Source organism: Eleutherodactylus coqui, chromosome 11 (genome assembly GCF_035609145.1).
Source record: "Eleutherodactylus coqui strain aEleCoq1 chromosome 11, aEleCoq1.hap1, whole genome shotgun sequence".
Classification (NCBI taxonomy): Eukaryota; Metazoa; Chordata; class Amphibia; order Anura; family Eleutherodactylidae; genus Eleutherodactylus; species Eleutherodactylus coqui.
The window spans coordinates 76473929-76499219 of record NC_089847.1 but is presented as its reverse complement, the minus strand read 5'-3'; the positions used below and the strand labels follow the sequence as shown (position 1 = coordinate 76499219).

At 49.2% G+C, this 25291-nt stretch overlaps 1 protein-coding gene across 1 annotated transcript in view; it reads left to right on the top strand.

The window, feature by feature from the left end:
• DUS2 (dihydrouridine synthase 2) overlaps positions 1 to 25291 on the top strand; it is a 97129-nt gene that overhangs the window by 57348 nt on the left and 14490 nt on the right. The window contains exons 11-12 of the mRNA XM_066582681.1: positions 2434 to 2602; positions 9583 to 9704. Of these exons, the coding sequence (XP_066438778.1) occupies positions 2434 to 2602; positions 9583 to 9704 (291 nt within the window). The remainder of the gene's footprint in view (positions 1 to 2433; positions 2603 to 9582; positions 9705 to 25291) is intronic.

The window sequence follows — 25291 nt, the reverse complement described above, 5'->3', positions numbered from 1 at the left end:
TCAGGAGGGTCCAACGTATTTCCTTAGGGTCTTCTAATGGCAACAGACTTTACCTGTGTTTCCTAAAGAAAACTGCAAGAAAAGATTGTATAGTGAGCACAGTCCTTCCTTTTTGGAAAAAAAACATTTTTGAGCTCTGTATCTTTTAAAAGTGTTTTGAACATATGATAAATTACAACATATTTTTGTAATAGAACGTAATACTTCTGTATTACGATGTATTATATATTGATACGTTGAGTTGACAGAAGCTGAAGCAGTATTTTTTTTTAATCTCCGTGCACAATCTATTACAGTATATTATGCATGTCCGTGTTGCAGACAGCCTATTAGGCACTGCTATTAAGCATGGCAGACCTAGGGGTCATGGTAGCCTATTGGAAACCTGTGATTGTATCAGAATTGACTGTGCATCCACGAGGTTGGGTGGGTTACATCTCCAGGATAGAAGCGAGGTCTGGTCCCGGCTGTGTCAGGTGTATGTTACAGCTCACTCCTGCTTCTGATGGCACAAGCACAGCTTCTGAGCCCATGTCCTCACAGCACTGTGATAGTATCACAAGTGTTTTTCCCATGCTGTGTGGAAAGTAGGTAAATGGTCACTAAATTTCAGTAAGTTGTGCTTCTTGGATAACCAAAGTGATAACTGGGAAAACTTTCTTGTATTGTCTGGGTAGACATTGAAGCAGGATGTGTGTGCTTTGTGGCAGTGAAATGAATGAAACTCACTTGACAGAGAAATGTCATAGTTTATTACAGTCTGCAGGAAGTGATTAGTTCAGTCCCATTCTCCAGTGACCAGGGAGTGATAAAGATGCATGCAGAACCATATCTGTGTACAGCATAGTGTTGCTACGCCCCCTTATCTAGGCCTTTAGCAATGCAATAAAACTGTTATTAACTTGCCCGCCCTTTAACAGTAATGAGATGACTCTGCTTATTCTGTCTCATTATACATGAAAATGATTCAAATAGTTCACCCCATAATCTACAACCTTTCGTCTTGACCTGGATCTTTTTTTTGTGCATTTCTGGTGACTTGAGCATTGACATGATGCTGCGTTAGAAGTAGCTGTGAGGATTGAGTTGTATATCACCAGGGGGGGTGCATTATGTAGTCGGTGGAGGTCTGATTGCCAGGACACTTTTGAATACTTAGAAGGAGTCTCAAAGCTAGTAGAGCAGAGCATCCTTAGAGATTTTCTATAGAACTGCACCCACCCTGGTGCTGATCTCTATTCACATGTGTTGCAGTTATCTACACAGCACTTGGTCAGCAGAAGTACTGTGCCAGTACAATCACAGCGGTGTCATCACTTGCTGTCATGGAAAACTACTTGAAAATTTATTAGGTTAATCACCTAATTATAGTTATATCTACTGCTGTTAAACATGTACTAGCAGTTACTGCTAGCATTTTCCCGACAATTGCCAAGCTTAACCTGCACGCACCAGTGCAGTCTGGCAATTGGCACTTCTACCCGAAGGTTAATGGCTCTTGTGTAATAGCGTCCTAAGGGCTCTTTCCCACGAGCGTAGGCGGTTTTCCGTGCGCATCTAACATTTGTGCTCCCATTCAGACAGCATGGGCCCAACGCATATATGCCAAGGCCGCAATGCCGTTGCCTCCCCCTTGCCTCTCCTTCCCTCCGGCTATTTGCAATGGGAGTGGGTGAGATGGGGGCGCAGCTAAGTACCTGCTCCTTGTCCGCAGCTAGCAATGGGAGGGGATGGAGCGTAGCTCCACCCCGCCCCTCCCATTGCAAACAGCCAGAGGGGAGGAAAAAAGGGTGAGGGAGTTTCGCAGTCATGCTGCTAAACTCTCTCTCACCTCCCTTCTCCGGCCGCTGTCATTGGCTCCCATTGGAGTCTGTGCATCACCAGACGTATTCCAGACACAAAGATAGTTCCAGGGCTATCTTTGCTGCCCGATGTAAAAGCGCCCGGCCGTGTGTGATTTGATGCATTGATGATCAGATGGTAGCGGCTGCCGATATACGCTCGTGTGAATAAGCCCTAAGGGTGCTAGTAAACCAGTGTTAACAGCCATGATGTACCATTGGGTTTTACCTAGGCTTGACGTTGTTTCAAGTTGCAAGCTCAGGTGCAACCGAGAAATTACCAGTAAATGCCAGCATTCCCTATGGCTGTATAATAGCACTCTAATTATGGTTTCACACAGTTTTTCGTGGCAGTTTTTCATGCAGCTTTATCAGCCAAAACCGGATGTGTATATAGCAGGAACGATAGGTGTAAGACTTTTTTATATTCCACATATCTTTTGAATCCTCTTGTGGCTCTGACTCAAAAAGCTGCATGAAAAAAAACCCCGACGCCCCATGAGTGAAGCCACCCTCACTGTGTTTTGCAAGATTTGGTTATCCTTTGTTTGATATATGTTGTTTCATCTGAATGTAATTACTTCCTTTGAAGTGGAGGCTCACAGGAACTTATCCGGGAGTACCAAGACATAGAAGCATTTCGATCTGTCACAGCCGCATCATCTGTTATGGTGGCACGAGCAGCCATGTGGAATCCCTCAATTTTCAGAAAAGAGGGATCCCTGCCTCTGGAAGATGTCATGCGTGATTATATTAGACACGTGAGTAGTTTTCTTAGATCTTTTTTTTATATGGCGTAATTCTGACTGAAGACTAGAGATGAGCGAGCGTACTCGGAAAAGCACTACTCGCTCAAGTAATTTGCTTTATCCGAGTATCGCTGTGCTCGTCCCTGATGATTCGGGTGCCGCTGCGGCTGACAGGTGAGTCGCAGCGGGGAGCAGGGGAGAGCGGGCGGGAGAGAGGGAGAGAAAGATCTCCCCTCCGTTCCTCCCCGCTCTCCCCTGCAGCTCCCCGCTCCGTGCCGGCACCCGAATCTTCAGGGACGAGCACAGCGATACTCGGATAAAGCAAATTACTCGAGCGAGTAGTGCTTTTCCGAGTACGCTCGCTCATCCCTACTGAAGACTAGTGTACAATTTGTTATACCATGAACCTCATAGATAAAGAAAAAAATACCGGGCCACTACCTTAATTCTACAACATGTTATGGGACAATGAAAGCTAGAAACTGACAGATTGTCACAGGCCACAATGCCTATTACATGGATGAAGTTGAAAAAGTTAATAAAGTGTGTTTGCAGATTACATTTACTGTATATAAATTGGTAATATGTATTCTTGGCAGAAAGAATGGCAAAGAATTGATTCAGTATCTGATATAGACGAAAATGGGACATGCAGAAATTTTTTTTTCCGTCGCTGAAAAATCCCTCCTAGGAGTATGGCGCATAGAGTATAATAGGTCCGTGTGCTGGCTGTGAAATGTACGGACAGAAAATATGCCCCGGTGAATAAGCTCTTACTATTCAGCATTAGAACTCAAGGTCACATGAAGTTTAAAATAATAGCCTAAAAGTTTTTGGTTTTTTTAAAAATAATTTTTGAAAGTTTATTTGGTTCTATACCATTATTGTAAATGTTAAATGATTTATGAATGGATTAGCACAGAATTTTGACCATGATAATTAAGAGTGACGCTTCATTTAAAGTCAGTCTGTCAGAACCATATACCCCATACAAATAATTACAGGTCCTATTATGCATAAACTGTTAATAAAGGTTTTAACTAATATGCAAATGAGGCTGAAAGTGCCAAGTGGGCAGCCTCCATCCTGACAAGTTTTCAAGCTTTGGGCATTAAGGGGTGTGTGCAGGATCACAAGTTATAGGAGATAGGGGATGACTTGCTGATTGGTGGGGGTCTCACTTCTGACACCCCTATCAATCTCATACAGGTGGTTCCCTTGTTCCCCTCTGCCTGTCACTGCAAGATCGGTTCTTCCCCTGTAGTGACATCAAAATTAATAGAGTGCAGGCCAAGCATGTGTGGCTGATGCTCCATTTTTTTCAATGGGGCTAACCAGAATAGGCGAGTGCTTGCTGCACGTGAAAGAGAATGGAGCTGCAGCGCACAAATGCATGACCAGCATTCCATTCAGTCTCCTCATCACTGCAGGGGATGCAGTAAGCCCTTGGGGAGGAGGAATGATCTGTGTGCGTTTCAGCATTAGGACTCCCACCGATCAACAAGTTGGCCCCGATCCTGTGGAAAGAAGGACAAGCTGCTTCACTCATCATTGGCAAAGCCCCCACCTGCCATTAGTGGTAGAGTTTATTCCAGAACTGAATTATTTAACCCCTATAATTCTATAGGGCCGTAAAAACATGCTTGCCCTGTAGACCAAATCCGCAAGGTCTCTGCATGTGACCGCTCCCTGCTCTTGGCTACCTGAGGTAGCTGAGAGCCTGGAGCTGCATGAGGGGCCGCGGTAAGCGGTCCCTGGTCATGCTATCGCTGTTATCCGTCAGATAACAGTGATCGCATAAATGTAACAAAAAAGGTTAAAAAAGATAAAGCTGCATCTCTCTTCACGGACCGGTTGTGTGAGGGGAGGTGAAACTTTTCACCTCTGGCTTCCGCGATATCCCATAATAATGTGGTTTTGCATGGACCTGCCACCAGCCCCTGCGTATGCATTCCAGCTGACAAAATGTCGGGTGCATGCGCAAAAGGCTGGAGAGCACGGGAAATGTAAAATCTCTCTGCTTACAGCTATGAAAAGTAGACGAGAGCAAGGAGATGTCACCGGGGTCGGTGATATGCGGTCCCCAGTCACATAATCGCCGTTATCCAATGGAGAACGAAGATCACGTGAAGTAAAAAAGTTTTTAACAAGTTAGTTTCATCTCAATTCATGGATTGTATCCGTGAGGGGAGATAAAATTACTTACCTAAGGCCCCCGGATTTGTCTCCCGGTGAGATCTTTATCCACGGGCCTTTCCCTGGCTTCTGCGCATGTGCCCGTCAGCAACATGGCGGACGCATGCACAGAAGCTGAGGATTGCCTGGGAAATTTAAAATCCCTCTGCTCCTGGCTATCAAAGATAGCTCAGAGCCTGAAGTTTTCACGGGGGGACCGCGGTATGCGATCCCTGGTCACGCGATCGCTGTTATCCAATGGATAACGGCAATCGTGTAAGAGTGAAAAAAAAAAATAAGTTTCTCCTCTCCAGCACCATATTTCAGTACTACAATAAAAACTAGATTTTGTAAAGAACTTACCGTAAAATCTCTTTCACGACATGTATATTGGGGGACACAGCTTTGACCTTGGGTATACAGCACCTGCTGATTGGAGGCGGACACTAAGCAGACAAACGAGTTGGCACCTCCCGCTTGCTATATACCCTCTGCAGGTACTCAGCTAATCAATTTTGTATGCAAGCAGTAGGAGGACCCCAGTGGGGCTTGTTACGAAAGTATAGTGCTTAAAATAAGTTAGGAGGGCGCCAGTGCAACCATAGACAAACAAAAAAAGAACCCCCATCGGGTGGGTGCTGTGTCCCCCAATGAATATGATGAGAAAGAGATTTTGTAGTAAGTTCTTTACAAAATCTAGTCTTCTCGTCTATATCACTGGGGGACACAGCTTTGGACATTCAAGAGCAGTATCCAAGGGGGTGGGAAAATATAAGAAGCCGCACGTGTAAAGAAGCGTAATCCGCTCTTTAACTTCGGCTAGCATTAATGGGTGCCTTGGCATCCAGTATGCTCAGAGATGGAGCATAAAAGGGGCCTGAGAAAACTGACTCATCCCCCCACCGTGAAAAAGGCTCCCGACGAGGAGCTTCCAACGAGACACCTGTTGTCCGAGATATATGTGCTGTAGCACAGCCTGAATATAGGATGTCTCTGGCATGGTAACCCTGAATTGCCGTGAAGCAGCGCCAGTCTGAAGAAATCACCACAGAAATCCAAGGATCCACTTGTGTTGTCGGGAGCACCAGCAGAGAGCCAGGGCAACTAACTATGACACTAGAGAGCGGCAAATTTGCGAATAACGATTGAGCCCACTTGTGACTGGCTCATCCCATGGGACTAGACCATCAGTGTGAAGCCAAGATACCACATGCAGTGAGATAACATGCAAACAGACGATAACTACCTTCTTTTGATGACCAAGAAACTTCTGCCCAATAGTGCCTCCTGTTTAGAAGAGAGACGAGTAGTCTGGGCGGGCTAAACGTGACATCGGCACTATCAGAAAAGGGGTAAACTTAAAAGAGCTGGGGGCCCTCTAGTAGGCGACCTAGTTGAACGTCTGGGTCTTCTGACAACCCAGGTGAATACATGGGAGCTACCACTACCAGAGGGAGTGGAAGATGGAGACACATGGCTCCAAAATACCATTAGTATCAGCCTTGTGAGACTCCGCATGAAGCCCACGTACCCTGAAGAAGTCTAGGTCTAGGAAAAAACATGTCTGAGTTTTCAAGCCAGGGCAGCTCACTACCAAGATGTCACTGCCACCGCATGACACCAATCAGTCACCCTAAAACATGGAATAACTGCCAAATTATCCCTGACGTGAGTCTCGCTGTTCCCTTTGTGGAACCCTCTGGAGGTGGTAGGGCGAGCGCTAAGAATTGAAATCCGTATTAGTGTATACTGCTTCACGGTATTCTGCAAGCAATCCTGCAGGAGGAAATAGCGCAGGAGGATCAGATCGCAGCGCGCTACTAACTCTGTCTGATTACTTTGTCTCCCGGATGACGCTCTTACCTGCTTAGGAAGGCTATGCGGAGAAATACTGTAGGAGCGAAGTCCTAGACTGCTCTGACTACAGAGTACTCCTAACGGCAGCAGCCCAGACATCCCTGAAAGGGGAGAATACATGACGCGTTCTGCCGCCAAAATTTAAGGTCAGCGACGGACTCCGCATCAACAGAATCATTCATGCACCGACGACATGAGTGACCGATGTCTGCATGGACATGGCTGACTGAGCTAGCAGCACAGTCCTTTAAGAAAGAAACAGATGTTGGTTTGTTTCTGAGACCGCCTGAAGAGGGACTGGGACCAATAGTGGTTCAGCATGTCAGAGATGACCGGAGGGGAGCTAGTAGATGGAGCTACAGCCCCCAGGCACCCTGGCCAGAGCAAACCCCCCTGGCCTACCACTATACTTAGGTAAAACAAGACAAGATATTCTTTGACTGGATGTCATTCCCATATATACATGAGCATAGACTTTGGGAATTGACTGACTGAAGCACCACACTCAGCCAGCACAATCTGCTACACCTGTGAAGCTGAGCTACTAAGAAACAACAGATCCCAGCAGCAAGCTCTACATGGCCCCAAGGCGGCCAGTGTAGGCATAACACAAACTGCATGGCGGCAAATACCCAATGTGACAAATACGCAGCCTGTCAGGCAGCGTGACATAGGAGGGGACTCCGGTAGAGGAGCAGGACAGCAAGGGAAGCTATTTTCTTACCTGCTCCTTCTTACTTGCCTATCTTCTTTCTTCCTTCCTTGCCTCCAGCAGGATCCCCCGACAAGCTACCCATACCTCACAGGGAGGAGAGAGACGGCTTCCCCGGGGGACCTTTGGCTGGTGCGCAATGAACTGGACACCAGCCATGCCGCCTTTTCCTCTCCAGATAGGGCAAACAATGGACAGCAATGTCTGGCCATTCGGCCTCCTGCGTAGGGGTAGATGGGAGAGTAATACTGCTCCGTCAACCTTCAGTCGCTTCTTGGAGAAGGATAGACACTTGCCAACTGCCCTCCTTGTGGGGAACAGGTAGCGAGCTGCCTGGCCTGTCCCCACATCCCTGTAGTCCTGAAGACGTTGATTGAAGAGGTCTGCCTCCTACAGACCGTAAGCCAGTGGTGGCGAACCTACGACACGCGTGCCAGAGGTGGCACACGTCACCATCAGCTGCTCACCATGTTAGTGAATACCTGCAGGGGCCGCAGCTCCACTGCCAGCATTCAATAGGCAGCGCTCCTATTTGCACTGATCCCCGCCGCATATTACTTTAACTTTTTCTTCTCAACTTCTGCCCTAATCATCAATTCCAGCAACCTGATTGGTTGCTTGGTGAATCAGTCAACCCAAACAATCAATCAGGTTCCGCGAGAGCAGGGGGAGGAGGCGTTCAGCAGCTCACTGCTATCAGCGCTGCTGTAGGGCGTGATGGACAAAGGAGGAGTGGCGCTTCCACAAGGAGGAGGGGGTTAATATGTGGGTCGGGGGGGGGGGAGAGAAATGGTGGGCCGCTGTGGGGTGTCACTGTGCTACTGGGGGGCCGCTGTGGGGTGTCACTGTGCTACTGGGGGGCCGCGGTGGGGTGTCACTGATACTGGAGGGCTGCTGTGGGGAGTCACTGATACTGTGGGGGGGTCACTGTGATACTGCGGGGCTGCTCTGGGGGGGAGGACCCGTTGATACTGGGGGGCCTCTGTGAGAGAGGAGTCGCTGTGCTACTGCGGGGCCGCTGCGGGGGTGTCGCTGTGAACCTGGGGGCCCGCTGCAGGGGGAGGTTACTGTGCTACTGGGGGCTGCTGCGCGTGGGGGGTCACTGTAATACTGGGGGGCCGCTGCAGAGGATCGCTGTGATACTGGCGACCACTGGGGGAGGTTATCACTGTGATACTGAGGGCCGCTGTGGGGGGGGGGTCGCTGTGATACTGGGGGCCGCTGTGGGGGGGGGGGGGGTCACTATTATATTGGGGGCCGCTGTGGGCTGTCACTATTATTGCTGGGGCCGCTATGGGGGAAGGAGGTCCCTATTATCGCTGGGGCTGCTGTAGGTGGTCCCTATTATCGCTGGGGCTGCTGGAGGTGGTCCCTATTATCGCTGGGGCTGCTGGAGGTGGCCCTATTATCGCTGGGGCTGCTGGAGGTGGTCACTTTTATCGCTTTGGCCGCTGGGGGTGGTCACTATTATTGCTGGGGCCGCTGGGGGTGGTCACTATTATTGCTGGGGCCGCTGGGGGTGGTCACTATTATTGCTGGGGCCGCTGGGGGTGGTCACTATTATTGCGGGGGGTGGGGGGTGTCACTATTTTGAAGCTCGGGCTGCGCGCGTGTGGGGGGGGGGGGTGGCACTATTATAGCTGGGGTATGTTTACATGTAGCGGAAATGGGCAGGATTGTTTTAAAATGGACAGCGTGCAGATTTTGATTGCTTTTTGGATGCAGAAATGCTGCAGAATTTTCCACAGAAATTTCCGCTGAGGACATTCTGCAGTATTTCCACGTCCGAAAAGCAGTCAAAATCTGCACCCTGTCTATTTTGAAGCGGCCCTGTCCTTTTTAGAACGACGGGGGTAAAATCATACGTTGTGATAAGCCCCGCCCCCTGACGTGTTGGCACTTTGCAGTAAGTAAGTGGGTTTTTTGTTGCAGTTTGGGCACTCGGTCTCTAAAAGGTTCGCCATCACTGCTCTAAGTTAAAAACTGATTAGCGGAGTACCTGCAGAGGGTATATAGCAAGCGTGAGAAGCCAACTCGTTTGTCTGCTTAGTGTCCGCCTCCAATCAGCAGCTGCTAGCTGTGTCCCCAATGATGCAGACGAAAAAAGGTATGTTTACTGATGTTTTCGACACCTCTATCCATCACTGTACTTAGTTGCGTGCTTGTAAATGGCTCTAACAGACTCCGTATAATTTACCAATGTTAGTATTGTTTTATGGTATAAGTCATATTTCTGTTCTCTAAACAGGCAGTTAAGTATAACAATCATTACACAAATACGAAATATTGCCTGTGCCAAATGATGCGAGACCAACTTGAGTCTCCTCTGGGGAGAAAACTTCATGGAACACAATCAACATTGGATATTTGGTGAGTTTTAACAACATCAGATTTGTTGTTTTGTTTGTTTTGTGAGTGCGTTCACACGTTGTGGAATCACCGCAGCGGATCTGCAGCAAAACCACAGGTTAGCGTTACAGTACTATTAGAGCAGGAAATCTGCAGCGTTATGTGTCCTCTACGGGTGAACAGGATTTGTTTTATTTCCATTCACTTTAATAGTAAATGATTTTAATGTGTTGTTACTGCTGCAGAAAATCTGCAGCATTTCCGTAATGTGTGAACACAACATTAAATGAATTCTCCATAATTAATAACTAAATGGTTATTCCTATGTTCTAAAGGTCCCATTTAAGTAAATGGGGCCTGCTGCAGCTCCCTATGGATGCTTAGCTTGGAAATCCCCTGTGTAGTTTAAAATCAGCAAATCATTCTGAAGATCCATGGGGGGGATCACAGGTCGGATGCAACACCCAGCCGTACATTGATGGTATAATTATCCATTCTAATTGCTTAGAATTCAAAAATGACTAACTTTATAATGTGCTCATCTTACTGATTCTCGCCTTTTCCTGCCTCACTGCCATTACTATAGATGACCTAATCATGATAAATATGAATGTTTTGAGGAAGGAACAATCAAAGTCCCCTTTTTTTGTATTTTTAAACAGAACCTGCCTTTTTGTAGATTAGTGCTGGTAGATACGCTGGTGAAGGCAGCTATTTTTTAAAAATAAATAAATCAGTCAATTCCAGCGCCATGCAAAGAATACATGGAAGAATGATTGGAGTGCACTGCACTTGCATCAAGAACGATTAATGTCCAGTCACATGACTAGTGTATAGAGAAAAGCCCAGGTTATTAGCCATTTCCAAACTGCAAAGGACAGCACAGACATGTCCCACTATATAATGGTATGTAGCAAATGTAAAACATCCAAGTCATCTGATGATGAGTATCCGTTCAGTGGAGGCTGACTTTTGGTCACTTTATGGATCAACGTTCTCTATGCTATCCTATCCTTGCTGCCTCTTTCAATCCTTCCATGTGCATGTTTGTATCAGCCTTGATTCTGTTCAAGGCTGATACCTTTTCTTTTTTCTTTTTTTTTTTTTAGGTACAGCCAACATAAAGCCGATGACCGTTAACGCACTTAGTGTGCCGGGCATTAATGATAGTTCTAGAGAAGTGGCTTACATGATATGTCTAAAGTATGAGAGCGGCTGTTTGCTGATTTTGCCTTCTAGCAATACTTTTTTGGTTTGATACACTCTATGACCATCTTGTTGGTGACCATAGTTCAAAAGCATCAATCTTCCTTCTGTCTGCATTCCTGAGTGTCCAACTTTCACATACAATAGAAAATAGGAACACAGCAGCACTCACAAAATGCCTCCGCAGAGTGAGTTGGAGAAAATGCAAGCCACACTAAGAGGCCAGAGCCAGGCGGCCAAATATACAGTCCCACGAAAAATAGTAATAGTGGCAGCATAAACTGGAGTCAAAAATAAAATGTATCCTTTATTATTCCACGGTCATCCTAAAATGGATCAAGCTTGATAAAGGCCAAATTTTGGCCTAAACGTAGCCTATCTATTTTATGATGACCGTGGAATAATAAAGGATACATTTTATTTTTTACTCTAGTTTATGCTGCCACTATTACTATTTTTTGTGCAACTTTCACATGCATAGGTGGAGATTGAGAACACGATTGCATTTATCATACTGATCCTTGTAGCAATGTAAATATCTTTACTCTTCCATATCCTTGCCATTCCTTACATTGTGCTATGGCCATGTGCAATTCTTTGTTTGGTTTATGGTTATGATTTTCCATTGCTGTCAGTCTTGGATCCGAGGAAGAGGAAATCTTTAACCGATTCGATTTCCTCATTGTCGATTTTTTTTACGTTGACTGTACCATTAGTTGCTTTACCTGCACATGTTCAATATGTCAGAAACCGATGGGTTGTGAGCAGTGGTGCTACTTAAAGGGGTTGTCCCGCAGCCAAAACGAAAAATTTTTCACACCCCAGTCCCCCATGTTAAGCAAGCATCACAAACTACCCATGTAAATCGTTTTTTTAGAGCGTTTCTACTCACCATGAAGCTGTTTCATGAAGTTATAAAAATCTTCTTCCAAGATGGCCTCCGTCATTTCCCAAGGTGCACCGCTGGTCTTCTCCCATGGTGCACTGCGGGTCTTCTCCCATGGTGCACCGTGGATGTTCTTCTCTAGTCTGAGCTCCACTGCCGATTACAGCCACCTCATTGGCTGATCGGCACCATGTGGTGGGGGCGGAGCTACGCGATGATGCGGAGAAGGGGGAGGAGCCAGGACGCAGCTCGTGAGCCTGGACCTTCCAGAAGAGGATTCTTCTCTGCGCAAGCGCGACTGTTGCGGCGACCAGAGGAGAAGTTTGGTAGTTGCCATGGAGACGGGGATGCCAGCACCGGAGGGGGTAAGTGTATAACTTCTGTATGGCCAATATTTAATGCACGATGTATATTACAAAGTGCATTAATATGGCCATACAGAAGTGCATAACTGCACTTGCTTCTGCGGGACAACCCCTTTAAGCTAGCACAAGCATCCAGTGTTATAATTCATTCACCAATATCGTCCTCTAAATAAAAACAAACAGGAATACACAGAATTGTAACTCTAATCCGAGAATTTAAAAAAATTAATACAAAACCCAATCAGGGATAGAACGTATGACAAAAAGAATAATGAAAACTAAACATAAAACAAAACAATCCTAACAATTACAAAATGTCATAGTGATTGTGGAATATTCCGATTGACCAAAAGGAAAAAAAAGCATTATGAAAACAAAAATATTAAATCATATGTGACTAACACAACAATATGACTGCATCAATATCATAGGTTAGACTGTAAGAATCAGTAGAAAAAAGACAGAAATATCATAAAAGATCACTCAAGGCAAAGAGGCCATGTAGCACATTTTCTAACATTAAATCCAAAAGCTTTCATATTATGAATCCAAAATGCCCTAACTCTTTACAGAAGATGTCTCAAATCCCAACTCCATATCGGATGTTTCACCTTCTTAATAGGAAAAACATGAAGAGAAGACCTGGTTCTATAATGACATGTAACAAAAGGTTTGGATGCATTATACATAGATTGTTAAGAGCGAGACACTACATCATTTAACTGCTCCAAAAACCATGTCCTCAGTTTTTTGGGGTTTTTTTAGGTACAGCCAACATAAAACCTATTAGCATTAACACACTCCAGAACATATATGCTCATCTCTGTATTACAGTTCATATAACACTTAATTGGAAAAAACCTGGGAATTGTCCGAGTTATAAAACTGTTTGAAAGGTTTGGTGAACAATCTGGTTCTACATGGCTGACCCTCACATCTGTAAAATCCCTTATGATGTAACCAGGTATTGACAGTGGGCTGGGGAGAACTAAATAAACTGGGAGACAGGATATTAGCCAAAGTAGGAGCCTTACTATTGCCAGTTTTACAACTGTTCCTAAAATATTATGAGGGTTCTTATCCTCAAACAACACGGGCAGATATTCATGGTTGATTCCCTTTATTTGGTTAAATTGAGGGCTGTAACCAAGAACCAAAACCGGCTAATTTATTCCTGGTTCTGAAAGAAATGTTGTCAGGGGCAATAGATTTAGCAAGAAGATCTGTGTGTGATTTTTTTGGTCAACAATTTTAGTAGCGTGCCGTAACAACCCTGGAGAATAACCTTTTATTACGTTATAAAGTTCAAAGGCTCACCTACTTTTATAGCTTTAATCGTATGGGGTGGGTGATCACTATTGGCTCTTAAGTATTGTGCTTTTGGGTGTGGGCTTGTGGTAGGTTAAAGTATGAACAATTTCATGTGGAATACCAATTAACTGCAGATCTAAAAAAGATATGACGTTCGTAAAAGTATAAAAAAGTATTTTGTTTTCAACACCATGTGAGCAGTACCAGAAATGACATGTATATTATATTGCGTTCAGTTGCAACCATATGTCATAACTATATACTGATTATTCATGTGGTTTATATGATTTTCTTTTTTAGACTTGAGGATTAGAGATGAGCGAACGTACTCGTCCGAGCTTGATACTTGTTCGAGTATTAGCGTGTTCGAGATGCTCGTTATTCGAAACGAGTACCACGCGATGTTCGAGTTACTTTCACTTACATCTCTGAGACGTTAGCGCGCTTTTCTGGCCAATAGAAAGACAGGGAAGGCATTACAACTTCCCCCTGCGACGTTCAAGCCCTATACCACCCCCCTGCAGTGAGTGGCTGGCGAGATCAGGTGTCACCCGAGTATATAAATCGGCCCCTCCCGCGGCTCGCCACACATGCGTTCTGACAGAGATCAGGGAAAGTGCTGTCTTGCTGGAGTTGCTATAGGGAGAGTGTTAGGAGTATTTTGGGCTTCAAGAACCCCAACGGTCCTTCTTAGGGCCACATCTAACCGTGTGCAGTAGTGTGGAGGCTGCTTTTTGCAGTGTTGCACTTTTTTTTTTTTTGTATATCGGCCGTGCAAAGCATTGCGCCCTGCAGTAATTATACATAGTCCAGGGCCAGTAGTGGTGGTGAGGCAGGGACAGAAGACATATTTATTGAATATAGGCAGTGGGCCTTTCCAAAAACATTTGGGAAAAAAAATCTATTTGGGCTGCCTGTGACTGTCCTCAGTGTACTGGGTCTGTGCTGGGGGTAGTTGTCCTAATTCATACGCAGGCAGCTAAGTGTTACAGCAGGCTTGCGCAAAATTATTTCCTGGCTCTGTGTTGGCTGTTACATCACCGCTGTATTCCAGTCCACAGTGCAACAGTCTGCAGTTATTTTACATACTCCAGGGCCAGTAGTGGTGACGCAGAGAGAGAAGACATATACAGTGTATATAGGCAGTGGGCCTTTCCAAAAACATTTGGGAAAAAAAATCTATTTGGGCTGCCTGTGACTGTCCTCAGTGTACTGGGTCTGTGCTGGGGGTAGTTGTCCTAATTCATACGCAGCCAGTTAAGTGTTACAGCAGGCTTGCGCAAAATTATTTCCTGGCTCTGCTGTGCGTTCCGTAAGCGAAGTCAGCCTCCAACCACAGGCCAATAAGTGGCACATTTAATTACAGCGTTCTGTTTCTGCACTACTGGTAATACAGCATGCTGAGGGGTAGGGGTAGGCCTAGAGGACGTGGACGCGGGCGAGGACGCGGAGGCCCAAGTCAGGGTGTGCGCACAGGCCGAACCACTGCGGTGGCCAGGGGTAGAGGCAGGGCCAGACCAAATAATCCACCAACTGTTTCCCAAAGCGCCCCCTCGCGCCATGCCTCCCTGCAGAGGTCAAGGTGCTCTACGGTGTGGCAGTTTTTCACAGAGATGCCTGACGACCGACGAACAGTGGTGTGCAACCTTTGTCGCGCGAAGATCAGCTGGGGAGCCACCACCACCAGCATGCGCTGGCATATGATGGCCAAGCACCCCACAAGGTGGGACGAAGGCCGTTCACCGCCTCCAGTTTGCACCACTGCCTCTCCCCCTGTGCCCCAACCTGCCACTGAGATCCAACCCCCCTCTGAGGACACAGGCACTACCGTCTCCTGGCCTGCACCCACACCCTCAGCTCCGCTGTCCTTGGCCCCATCCACCAATGTCTCTCAGCGCAGCGTCCAGGCGTCGCTAGCGCCACTGTTTGAGCGCAAGCGCAAGTACGCCGCCACGCACCCCTCACGCTCAAGCGTTAAACGTGCACATTGCCAAATTGATCAGCCTGGAGATGCTGCCGTATAGGCTTGTGGAAACGGAGGCTTTTAAAAGCATGATGGCGGCGGCCCCGCGCTACTCGGTTCCCAGTTGCCACTACTTTTCCCGATGTGCCGTCCCAGCCCTGCACGACCACGTCTCCCTCAACATTGTACGCGCCCTCACCAACGCGGTTACTGCCAAGGTCCACTTAACAACGGACACGTGGACAAGCACAGGCGGGCAGGGCCAGTATATCTCCCTGACAGCACATTGAGTGAATTTAGTGGAGGCTGGGACCGAGTCAGAGCCTGGGACCGCTCACGTCCTACCCACCCCCAGAATTGCGGGCCCCAGCTCGGTTCTGGTATCTGCGGCGGTGTATGCTTCCTCCACTAAACCACCCTCCTCCTCCTCCAATGCAACCTCTGTCTCGCAATCAAGATGTGTCAGCAGCAGCATGTCGCCAGCAGTCGCTGTCGCGTGTCGTGGCAGCACAGCGGTGGGCAAGCGTCAGCAGGCCGTGCTGAAACTACTCAGCTTAGGAGAGAAGAGGCACACGGCCCACGAACTGCTGCAGGGTCTGACAGAGCAGACCGACCGCTGGCTTTCGCCGCTGAGCCTCCAACCGGGCATGGTCGTGTGTGACAACGGCCATAACCTGGTGGCAGCTCGGCAGCCTCACGCACGTGCCATGCCTGGCCCACGTCTTTAATTTGGTGGTTCAGCGCTTTCTGAAAAGCTACCCACACTTGTCATACCTGCTCGGAAAGGTGCGCTGGGTCAGCGCACATTTCCGCAACTCCAAGACGGATGCTGCCACCCTGCGGACCCTGCAACATCGGTTTAATCTGCCAGTCGGTGGACTGCTGTGCGACGTGCCCACACAGTGGAACTCTACGCTCCACATGTTGGCCAGACTCTATGAGCAGCGTAGAGCTATAGTGGAATACCAACTCCAACATGTGCGGCGTAGTGGGAGTCAGCCTCCTCAATTCTTTACAGAAGAGTGGGCCTGGTTGGCAGACATCTGCCAGGTCCTTGGAAACTTTGAGGAGTCTACCCAGATGGTGAGCGGGGATGCTGCAATCATTAGCGTCACCATTCCTCTGCTATGCCTCTTGAGAAGTTCCCTGCAAAGCATAAAGGCAGACGCTTTGCACTTGGAAACGGAGGCGGGGGAAGACAGTATGTCGCTGGATAGTCAGAGCACCCTCATGTCTATATCTCAGCGTGTGGAGGAGGGGGAGGAGCATGAGGAGGAGGGGGAAGAGACAGCTTGGCCCACTGCTGAGGGTACCCATGCTGCTTGCCTGTCATCCTTTCAGCGTGTATGGCCGGAGGAGGAGGCGGAGGAGGATCCTGAAAGTGATCTTCCTAGTGAGGACAGCCATGTGTTGCGTACAGGTACCCTGGCACACATGGCTGACTTCATGTTAGGATGCCTTTCTCGTGACCCTCGCGTTACACGCATTCTGGCCACTACGGATTACTGGGTGTACACACTGCTCGACCCACGGTATAAGGAGAACCTTTCCACTCTCATTCCCGAAGAGGAAAGGGGTTCGAGAATGATGCTATACAACAGGGCCCTGGTGGACAAACTGATGGTAAACTTCCCATCCGACAGCGCTAGTGGCAGAAGGCGCAGTTCCGAGGGCCAGGTAGCAGGGGAGGCGCAGAGATCAGGCAGCATGTACAGCGCAGGCAGGGGAACATTCTCCAAGGCCTTTGCCAGCTTTATGGCTCCCAAGCAAGACTGTGTCACCGCTCCCCAGTCAAGGCTGAGTTGGCAGGAGCACTGTAAAAGGATGGTGAGGGAGTACGTAGCCGATCGCACGACCGTCCTCGGTGACGCCTCTGCCCCCTACAACTACTGGGTGTCGAAGCTGGACACGTGGCCTGAACTCGCGCTGTATGCCCTGGAGGTGCTTGCTTGTCCTGCGGCTAGCGCCTTGTCAGAGAGGGTGTTTAGTGCGGCTGGGGGAATCATCACGGATAAGCGTACCCGCCTGTCAACCGACAGTGCCGACAGGCTTACACTCATCAAGATGAACAAAGCCTGGATTTTCCCAGACTTCTCTTCTTCACCAGCGGACAGCAGCGATACCTAAGCAATACGTAGGCTGCACCCGCGGATGGAAGCATCGTTCTCTATCACCATCAAAAACGGGGACATTTTTGCTTCATCAATCTGTGTATAATATTCCTCCTCCTCCTCCTGGTCCTCCTCCTGAAACCTCACATAATCACGCTGAACGGGCAATTTTTCTTAGGCCCACAAGGCTCAGTCATATAATTTTTGTAAACAATTTTCATACGTTTCAATGCTCATTAAAGCGTTGAAACTTGCACCTGAACCAATTTTTATTTTAACTGGGCCGCCTCCAGGCCTAGTTACAAATTAAGCCACATTAACCAAAGCGATTAATGGGTTTCACCTGCCCTCTTGGTTGGGCATGGGCAATTTTTCTGATGTACATTAGTACTGTTGGTACACCAATTTTTGGGGGCCCTCGCCTACAGTGTAATCCAATTAATTTTTTGCCCACCTGCATTACAGCTGACGTTACATCAGCTGTGCTGGGCACTGCAATGGGATATATTTATGTACCGCCGGTGGGTTCCAGGGAGCCACCCATGCTGTCGGTCCACACGGAGTTGTAACTGCATGTGTCCACTTCTAAAGAACCCCAGTCTGACTGGGGCATGCAGTGTGGGCCGAAGCCCACCTGCATTAAACATGACATTACCTCAGCTGTGATGGGCAATGCTATGGGATATATTTATGTGCCGCCGGTGGCTTCCTGGCACCCACCCATGCTGTCGGTCCACAGGGACTTCACAATAGGGAGTTGTACCTGCCTGTGTCTATGAATTAAAAAGCCCAGTCAGGTTGGGGCATGCAGTGTGGGCCGAAGCCCACCTGCATTTAATCTGACGTTAGCTCTGCTGTCCAGGGCACTGCAATGGGATACATTTATGTACAGCCGGTGTGTTCCAGGAAGCCACCCATGCTGTGGGTGCACACGGAATTCCCATTGCGGAGTTTGGGATTCCCAGTTGTACCTGCCTGTGACTATTTATAAAAAACCGCGGTCTGACTGGGGCATGCAGACACCTTGACAGAATGAATAGTGTGTGGCACATAGGTTCCCAATTGCTATGCCCACGTGTGCAGCTCCTGATGGCGGTGGCACAGGATTATATTTCTCATTGCTTCTGTACAGCATTGTGGGCTATCGCCCCGCCCCTTTTAAAGAGGGTCGCTGCCTAGCCGTGCCAACCCTCTGCAGTGTGTGCCTGCGGTTCCTCCTCATGGCAGACGCACTTATAAATAGACATGAGTGTGGCGTGGCATGAGGGCAGCTGAAGGCTGCGCAGGGACAATTTGGTGTGCGCTGTGGACACTGGGTCGTGCGGGGAGGGGGGGGTTGGGCAGCATGTAACCCAGGAGAAGTGGCAGCGGAGTGTCATGCAGGCAGTGATTGTGCTTTGTTGGAGGTAGTGTGGTGCTTAGCTAAGGTATGCATTGCTAATGAGGGCTTTTCAGAAGTAAAAATTGTTGGGAGGGGGGGGGCACTCTTGCCGCTATTGTGGCTTAATAGTGGGACCTGGGAACTTGAGATGTAGCCCAACATGTAGCCCCTCGTCTGCCCTATCCGTTGCTGTGTCGTTCCCATCAGTTTCTTGAATTGCCCAGATTTTCACAAATGGAAACCTTAGTGAGCATCGGCGATATACAAAAATGCTCGGGTCGCCCATTGACTTCAATGGGGTTCGTTATTCGAAACGAACCCTCGAGCATCGCGAAAATTTCGTCCAGAGTAACGAGCACCCGAGCATTTTGGTGCTCGCTCATCTCTATTGAGGATGCTTGTTTGGGGCATTTAAATGATTTAGTGTCTTCCTCTAATTAATCTATGTCCACACTTTTTCCCCTCGTCATCCTGACAGCATACACATGGAGGATGTCCACTGGACCCCTGTTGGGACAGGAAGCGGAAAAACATACAAAAGGCACCTCCCGCCACCAGCTCACCAGTGTCTTCCTGTCCCTACAGGACAGTCCAAGCGGAAGCCTCCAGGGGTATGCTGGAGGCAAGAAGAAAGAAGAAAATTCCTATGCAGCCTGTCCGCCCGTGGGGGGACGACTCTCTGGTCGGGCTGGCAGAGCTTGCGCGGGTGAGACCCTACGTGGGGACCCTCACCCGCAGGATCCAAAACCAGCACCACGTTCCCTGCGGGGAACCCTTCCCTAGCGCGCTGCCCAGTGGGGTTGTCGCACTGGGAAGATACAGCCCGTACCTGCAGGGCTTGGAAGCCTCCTCCGGATCAGGCACCCGCTCTGGACGTCGGCCCGGGACCCTGGCTTCCAGCGATCCTGTCGGCATGAGCAGGTATGCCAGCGAGGGGAGGGGGGGGGGTAGAGCGCGCGGCGCGGGCCGGCGGTTGCGCTCGATCCGACGTCCCCGGCCATCTATGCGCCCTCCTCAGAGCCGACGCAGAGTGTATCCCCTGGGTCCGGCGCGGCGGCATGACGTCAGCACGGCCGCGTCACGGGGGGGCGGGGCCTCAGGGAAAAAAGGCGCCAAATTTGAAAATCAAAAAAAAAAAAAAAAAAAAGAAGAAAAGGAGAAAGCAGGATTCGGGTCTGCACCTAAGTAAAGATGTCGGCCAGAGAGGACACGGAGAGCAACCCGCTGGTGAGTAAACCTCCGGGGGCTCACACCAGGGGTAACGAAGGGTCAGGTGCTGGAAAACCCCCCCTTTTTTTCTGCTGTCTCCGTCTCTTAGGACAGAGAAGCACAAAAGAGCAGAGAGGCCAAGAAGCGCGTGCGCAAGTGCCCAGTCTGCCTGCGGCGACTGGACGAGGGACACACCAAACCCTTATGCGCAGCCTGCACAGAGAAGGTGGTCCGGGAGGAAGGCCCCTCGGGCATATCAGACATCCGAGCTATGATCTGCGAGGAGATCGAGGCCTCTCTCTCGTCTCTTTCCGTTCCGCCCCCCACGAAAAGGGTAAGGCGGTCACGGATAGAAGAATCAGACTCGGAGGAAGGGTTCTTAGAGGATTCCCCCTCAGAATCCATACCGCCCATGGAAGAAACGAGGAAGTACTTCTTCGCATCGGCGGATCTGGGGCAGCTACTAACAGCGGTCCGTCACACCATGCAGGTGGAGGAACAGGCACCACAGCAGCCATCCCTCCAGGATACCCTGTTCCGGGGACTCATACCTCAGCCCAAACCATCATTCCCGGTCAACGATATCCTAAAACAGCTCATCTTGACCGAGTGGAAACAGGCAGAACGCAAGTTTTTCCTGTCTAAGGAGTTTAGAGAGCGTATGGTCTTCACCCCGGAAGACATTGAATTCTTGGACACCGTCCCGAAGGTGGATTTGGCGGTCGCCAGGGTCTCGAAGAAGGCTGCCCTCCCCTTTGAGGACATCTCCCAGTTGCGGGACCCACTGGATTCACGAGTGGATGCGGCAATGAAGAAGGCCTGGAAGTCGGCGGCCCTCACCATGAAGACCAACATTACGGCCACGTCGGTAGCGAGATCCATGACGGTCTGGCTAGACCAACTCCAGGCCCTGGTCTCGCAAAGGGGTTCGAGGGAAGATATCGCCAACTGCCTTCCCCTCCTCCAACAGGCCACCGGCTTCCTGGCGGACGCCTCGATGGAGTCAGTAAGGTTCGGGGCCCGGTCGGCGGCACTTTCGAACACAGCCAGGAGGGCCGTCTGGGTAAAAGCCTGGACAGGGGACAATGCCTCCAAGAACAGGCTTTGCTCTTTGCCCTTCCAGGGACATCGCATCTTCGGACCTTCCCTGGATACACTCCTGGAGAAGGCCTCAGACAAAAGTCAGGGGCTACCAGCAGACAGACCCGTCAAGCGGCCTTCCTCCTCCTACCCTCCTCCCTTTGTCCCCCCGAGAACATACAGGGGGAAGGGGAAAACCGGACGCTGGTCTTACCCCAAAGGCGGAAAGGGTGAGAATCCGCCCATCGGGATCCGGCAGGTGGGGGGCAGACTTAGGGGGTTCGCCAATAGATGGAGCGAAATAACCTCCAATCCCTGGGCCCTTCGCCTGGTCTCAGAGGGCTATACAATTGAGCTTTCCGCCCCCCCCTCCCCGGAGGTTCGTGGTTACCCCCTGCCAGTCACCCGCGTCGGCCCGGGCCCTCCAGTCGGGGGTACGGGACCTGCTATCCCTGGGGGCCATTATCCCAGTTCCCGTAGAGGAACGGTTCAAAGGCTGCTACTCCCCCTTGTTTCTTATTAAGAAGCCTAACGGGGCCTACAGAGTTATAATCAACCTGAAATACCTGAATAAATCTATAACATACCGAAGATTTAAAATGGAATCAGTAAGATCAGCGATCCCCCTAATCACACCAGATAGCGTCATGGCCACGGTGGACTTAAAAGACGCCTATTATCATATTCCTATACACTCAGACTCCCAACAGCTTCTTCGATTCGCCCTGATGATGGAAGGGTCAGTCTCACATTACCAATTCGCATGCCTGCCGTTCGGGATTTCCTCCGCACCTCGGGTATTCTCCAAGCTAGTATTGGAGATGGTAGCAGCACTAAGGACGGACAAAGTACTAATTGTCCCATACCTCGACGATTTCCTGCTTATAGCAGGATCACCCTCGGAACTCCAGCACCGGATCAACCTCACCCTCCGCCTGTTCGAGTCGCTAGGTTGGATCATTAACTTCGACAAATCCAATCTTCAGCCCGAACAAAGCAAAAAGTTCCTAGGGGTTATCCTGGACTCACACCACCAGTGCTCTTCCCTCCCGCTAGAAAAGCAAAAAACGATCCAAGACGAAAGCCGGGCACTTTCGTTAGCCTCCCAGGTTTCCCTTAGGAGAGGCATGAGGGTCCTCGGTCTCATGACAGCCTGTATTGGAGTAGTCCCGTGGGCCCAGTTACATGGTAGAACTCTCCAGGACTTTATCCTGAGCAACTGGGACAAATCTCCAGCTTCCCTGGATCAGGAAGTCACCCTCACTCACAAAGTAAGGTCCTCCTTGGGGTGGTGGACGTCTATCTCCAACCTCGCCAGGTCCACAAGTTGGGACCCGGCATCCCCAGTATCCATCTTCACTGACGCGAGCGCAACTGGCTGGGGGGCCCACTTAGGCTGTCACTATGTCCAGGGGGTCTGGAACCAGAAAGAGGCCACTCAATCCTCCAATTACAAGGAGCTTTGCGCGGTCTGGAGGGCCATCCGTGACCTCGAGACAGAGATCGGGGGTAGACCCATTAAAATATTCTCGGATAACATAACAACTGTGTCCCTCATTCGCCACCAGGGATCCACGCGGAACCCCCGACTACAAGACCTGGCGGCGAAAGTGCTCGGGTGGATAGAGCAGCGGATGCCTTCCGTTTCAGCGTTCCACGTAAGGGGCCCAGAGAACACCATGGCAGACTACCTCAGCCGCAGGAGAATAGACCCTGGGGAGTGGGCACTACATCCAGAGGCATTCCAACTGATTACAGAAAGATGGGGGACTCCAAAGGTGGATTTGTTTGCCTCTCGGGAGAACAACAAGTGTCCCCGGTTCTTTTCCAGGGGGGCAGACGGGGGCTCCCTGGGAATAGACGCACTATCCCAAGCATGGGAATGGGACCTGACATACGCCTTCCCACCTATTCCCCTGATCCCTCGGGTTCTAAAGAAGATCCAGGGGTCCCCGGGCTCCGTTATCCTGGTAGCCCCATTCTGGCCCAAGAGACCTTGGTTCCCGCTCCTGGCCGCTCTATCAACACAGGAGCCCCTACATCTGCCGTGGAGAGACGACCTCCTACAACAGGGTCCCCTGATTTGCCCAAAAACCCGACAGTTCAGACTAGCGGCCTGGAAGCTGTGCGGGTAAAATATCTGAACCAGGGCCTATCAGGGAGGGTGACCACCACCTTATGTGAGAGTCTCAAAGAGTCCACCAGGAACATATACACCAGGGTGTGGGACACCTTCTCTAAGTGGTTGGGGCACAGTATTCACGACCTCCAACAACCAGACATTAATAAGATTCTAGAGTTCCTTCAGGATGGACTGGACAGGGGCCTAAAACCTGGTACCCTTAAGGTCCAGGTGGCCGCCCTAGGAGCCTTCTTTGACTTCCCGTTAGCCGACCATAGGCTAGTCAAAAAATACCTTAAAGGAGCAGTTAGACTTCACCCCTTTATAAGAAGAACCATGCCCCCATGGGACCTGAATCTTGTTTTACAGGCCCTTTGCGCACATCCCTTCGAGCCCCTGGAAGAACTCTCAGTTAAGACCCTCTCATATAAGGTTGCCTTCCTAGTGGCCATTACATCCGCCAGGCGGATCGGGGAAATCCAAGCTCTCTCTATAAAAACCCCATATATGACCATCTTCCCGGACAAGATAGAGTTTAGACCCGACCCCTTCTTTCAACCGAAAGTCCTTACGGACTTTCACAGAGAGCAAAAAATAGTACTTCCCTCCTTCTGCCAGGAACCCCGGAACACTACGGAACAGAGGTTCCATAACCTAGACGTGAGACGAGCAGTTCTGAAGTACTTAGAGGTCTCACATACCTTTAGGAAATCTAATAACCTCTTCATTCAAATTCAGGGTCCACGCAGAGGAGGGGCCGCTACTAAGGACTCCCTAGCGCGGTGGGTCAGGAGGGCCGTAGAAGAGGCATACAAATCCCAAGGGATCCCACTCCCGGGCGAAGTTAGAGCCCATTCTACTAGGGCGGTCGCCTGTTCCTGGGCGGAGAGAGCCCAGGCGACAACCGACCAGATTTGCAGAGCCGCCACATGGTCAAGCACCCATACTTTTGTAAAACACTACCGTCTGGACGTGGGGGCCAGCCGGGACACTGCCTTTGGGCGGAAAGTTCTGCAAGCAGTGGTCCCTCCCTAAAGCCCGTGATTGTTGGTATTCCTCCATGTGTATGCTGTCAGGATGACGAGGGGAAGACAGGAATTAGGTTTACCTGTTAATTCCTTTTCTGGAGTCATCCTGACAGCATAGGGGCTTTTCCCTCCCCTTCAGTTATCCTTCTCTACGTGAAGTAACGTATTGTACTATAAGTTTCGTTATTAAAAATGAGTGATTAAGCAAAGCCGGGTCACTGTAGTTATTTGGTACACACTGGTGAGCTGGTGGCGGGAGGTGCCTTTTGTATGTTTTTCCGCTTCCTGTCCCAACAGGGGTCCAGTGGACATCCTCCATGTGTATGCTGTCAGGATGACTCCAGAAAAGGAATTAACAGGTAAACCTAATTCCTGTCTTTTTACATGCCGTAATAGATCCATGTCTTCTCTTAGTGTTTTTGGTATCGAGAAGGTGAAACGTTCAATACATGGTGGATTTTCACAACGAACTTCACCCTTCAAATGAGGAGGTGATGTCCACAGTGGATCAGGGTCACAGTCCACATGTAACACATGCAGATTTCGACACCAATCTGTAACAAAATTCGCTGTTGATTTTCTCCTATTGAAATTAGGTCTCGTATGGACATACCATTTAGACATGCTTTTCTTTTGATACAAAACTGCTGCAATCTTGTGTGGCATCTAGTAGTCTACAGGAAGTAGAGGTGGGTGTTGTCGCTCATTGCCCATAGAAGTCTATGAAGGGCAGAGGATGCTGCTGCAGGAGGAAACAAATGGAGAGACTCACACAGACTGCTGCAGCTAATTACTATGTTTTTACACAGATATTGAAATCACAGCTATACTGCTCAGTGCTGCTGTATAATGTCCTCCATAATGCTGTTATCTATCTGTAGTTAGGAATCAGAATAGTTTTTTTCTTGAAATGCAGTGTATAGAAGGCATCATAGTGCCTAGTCTA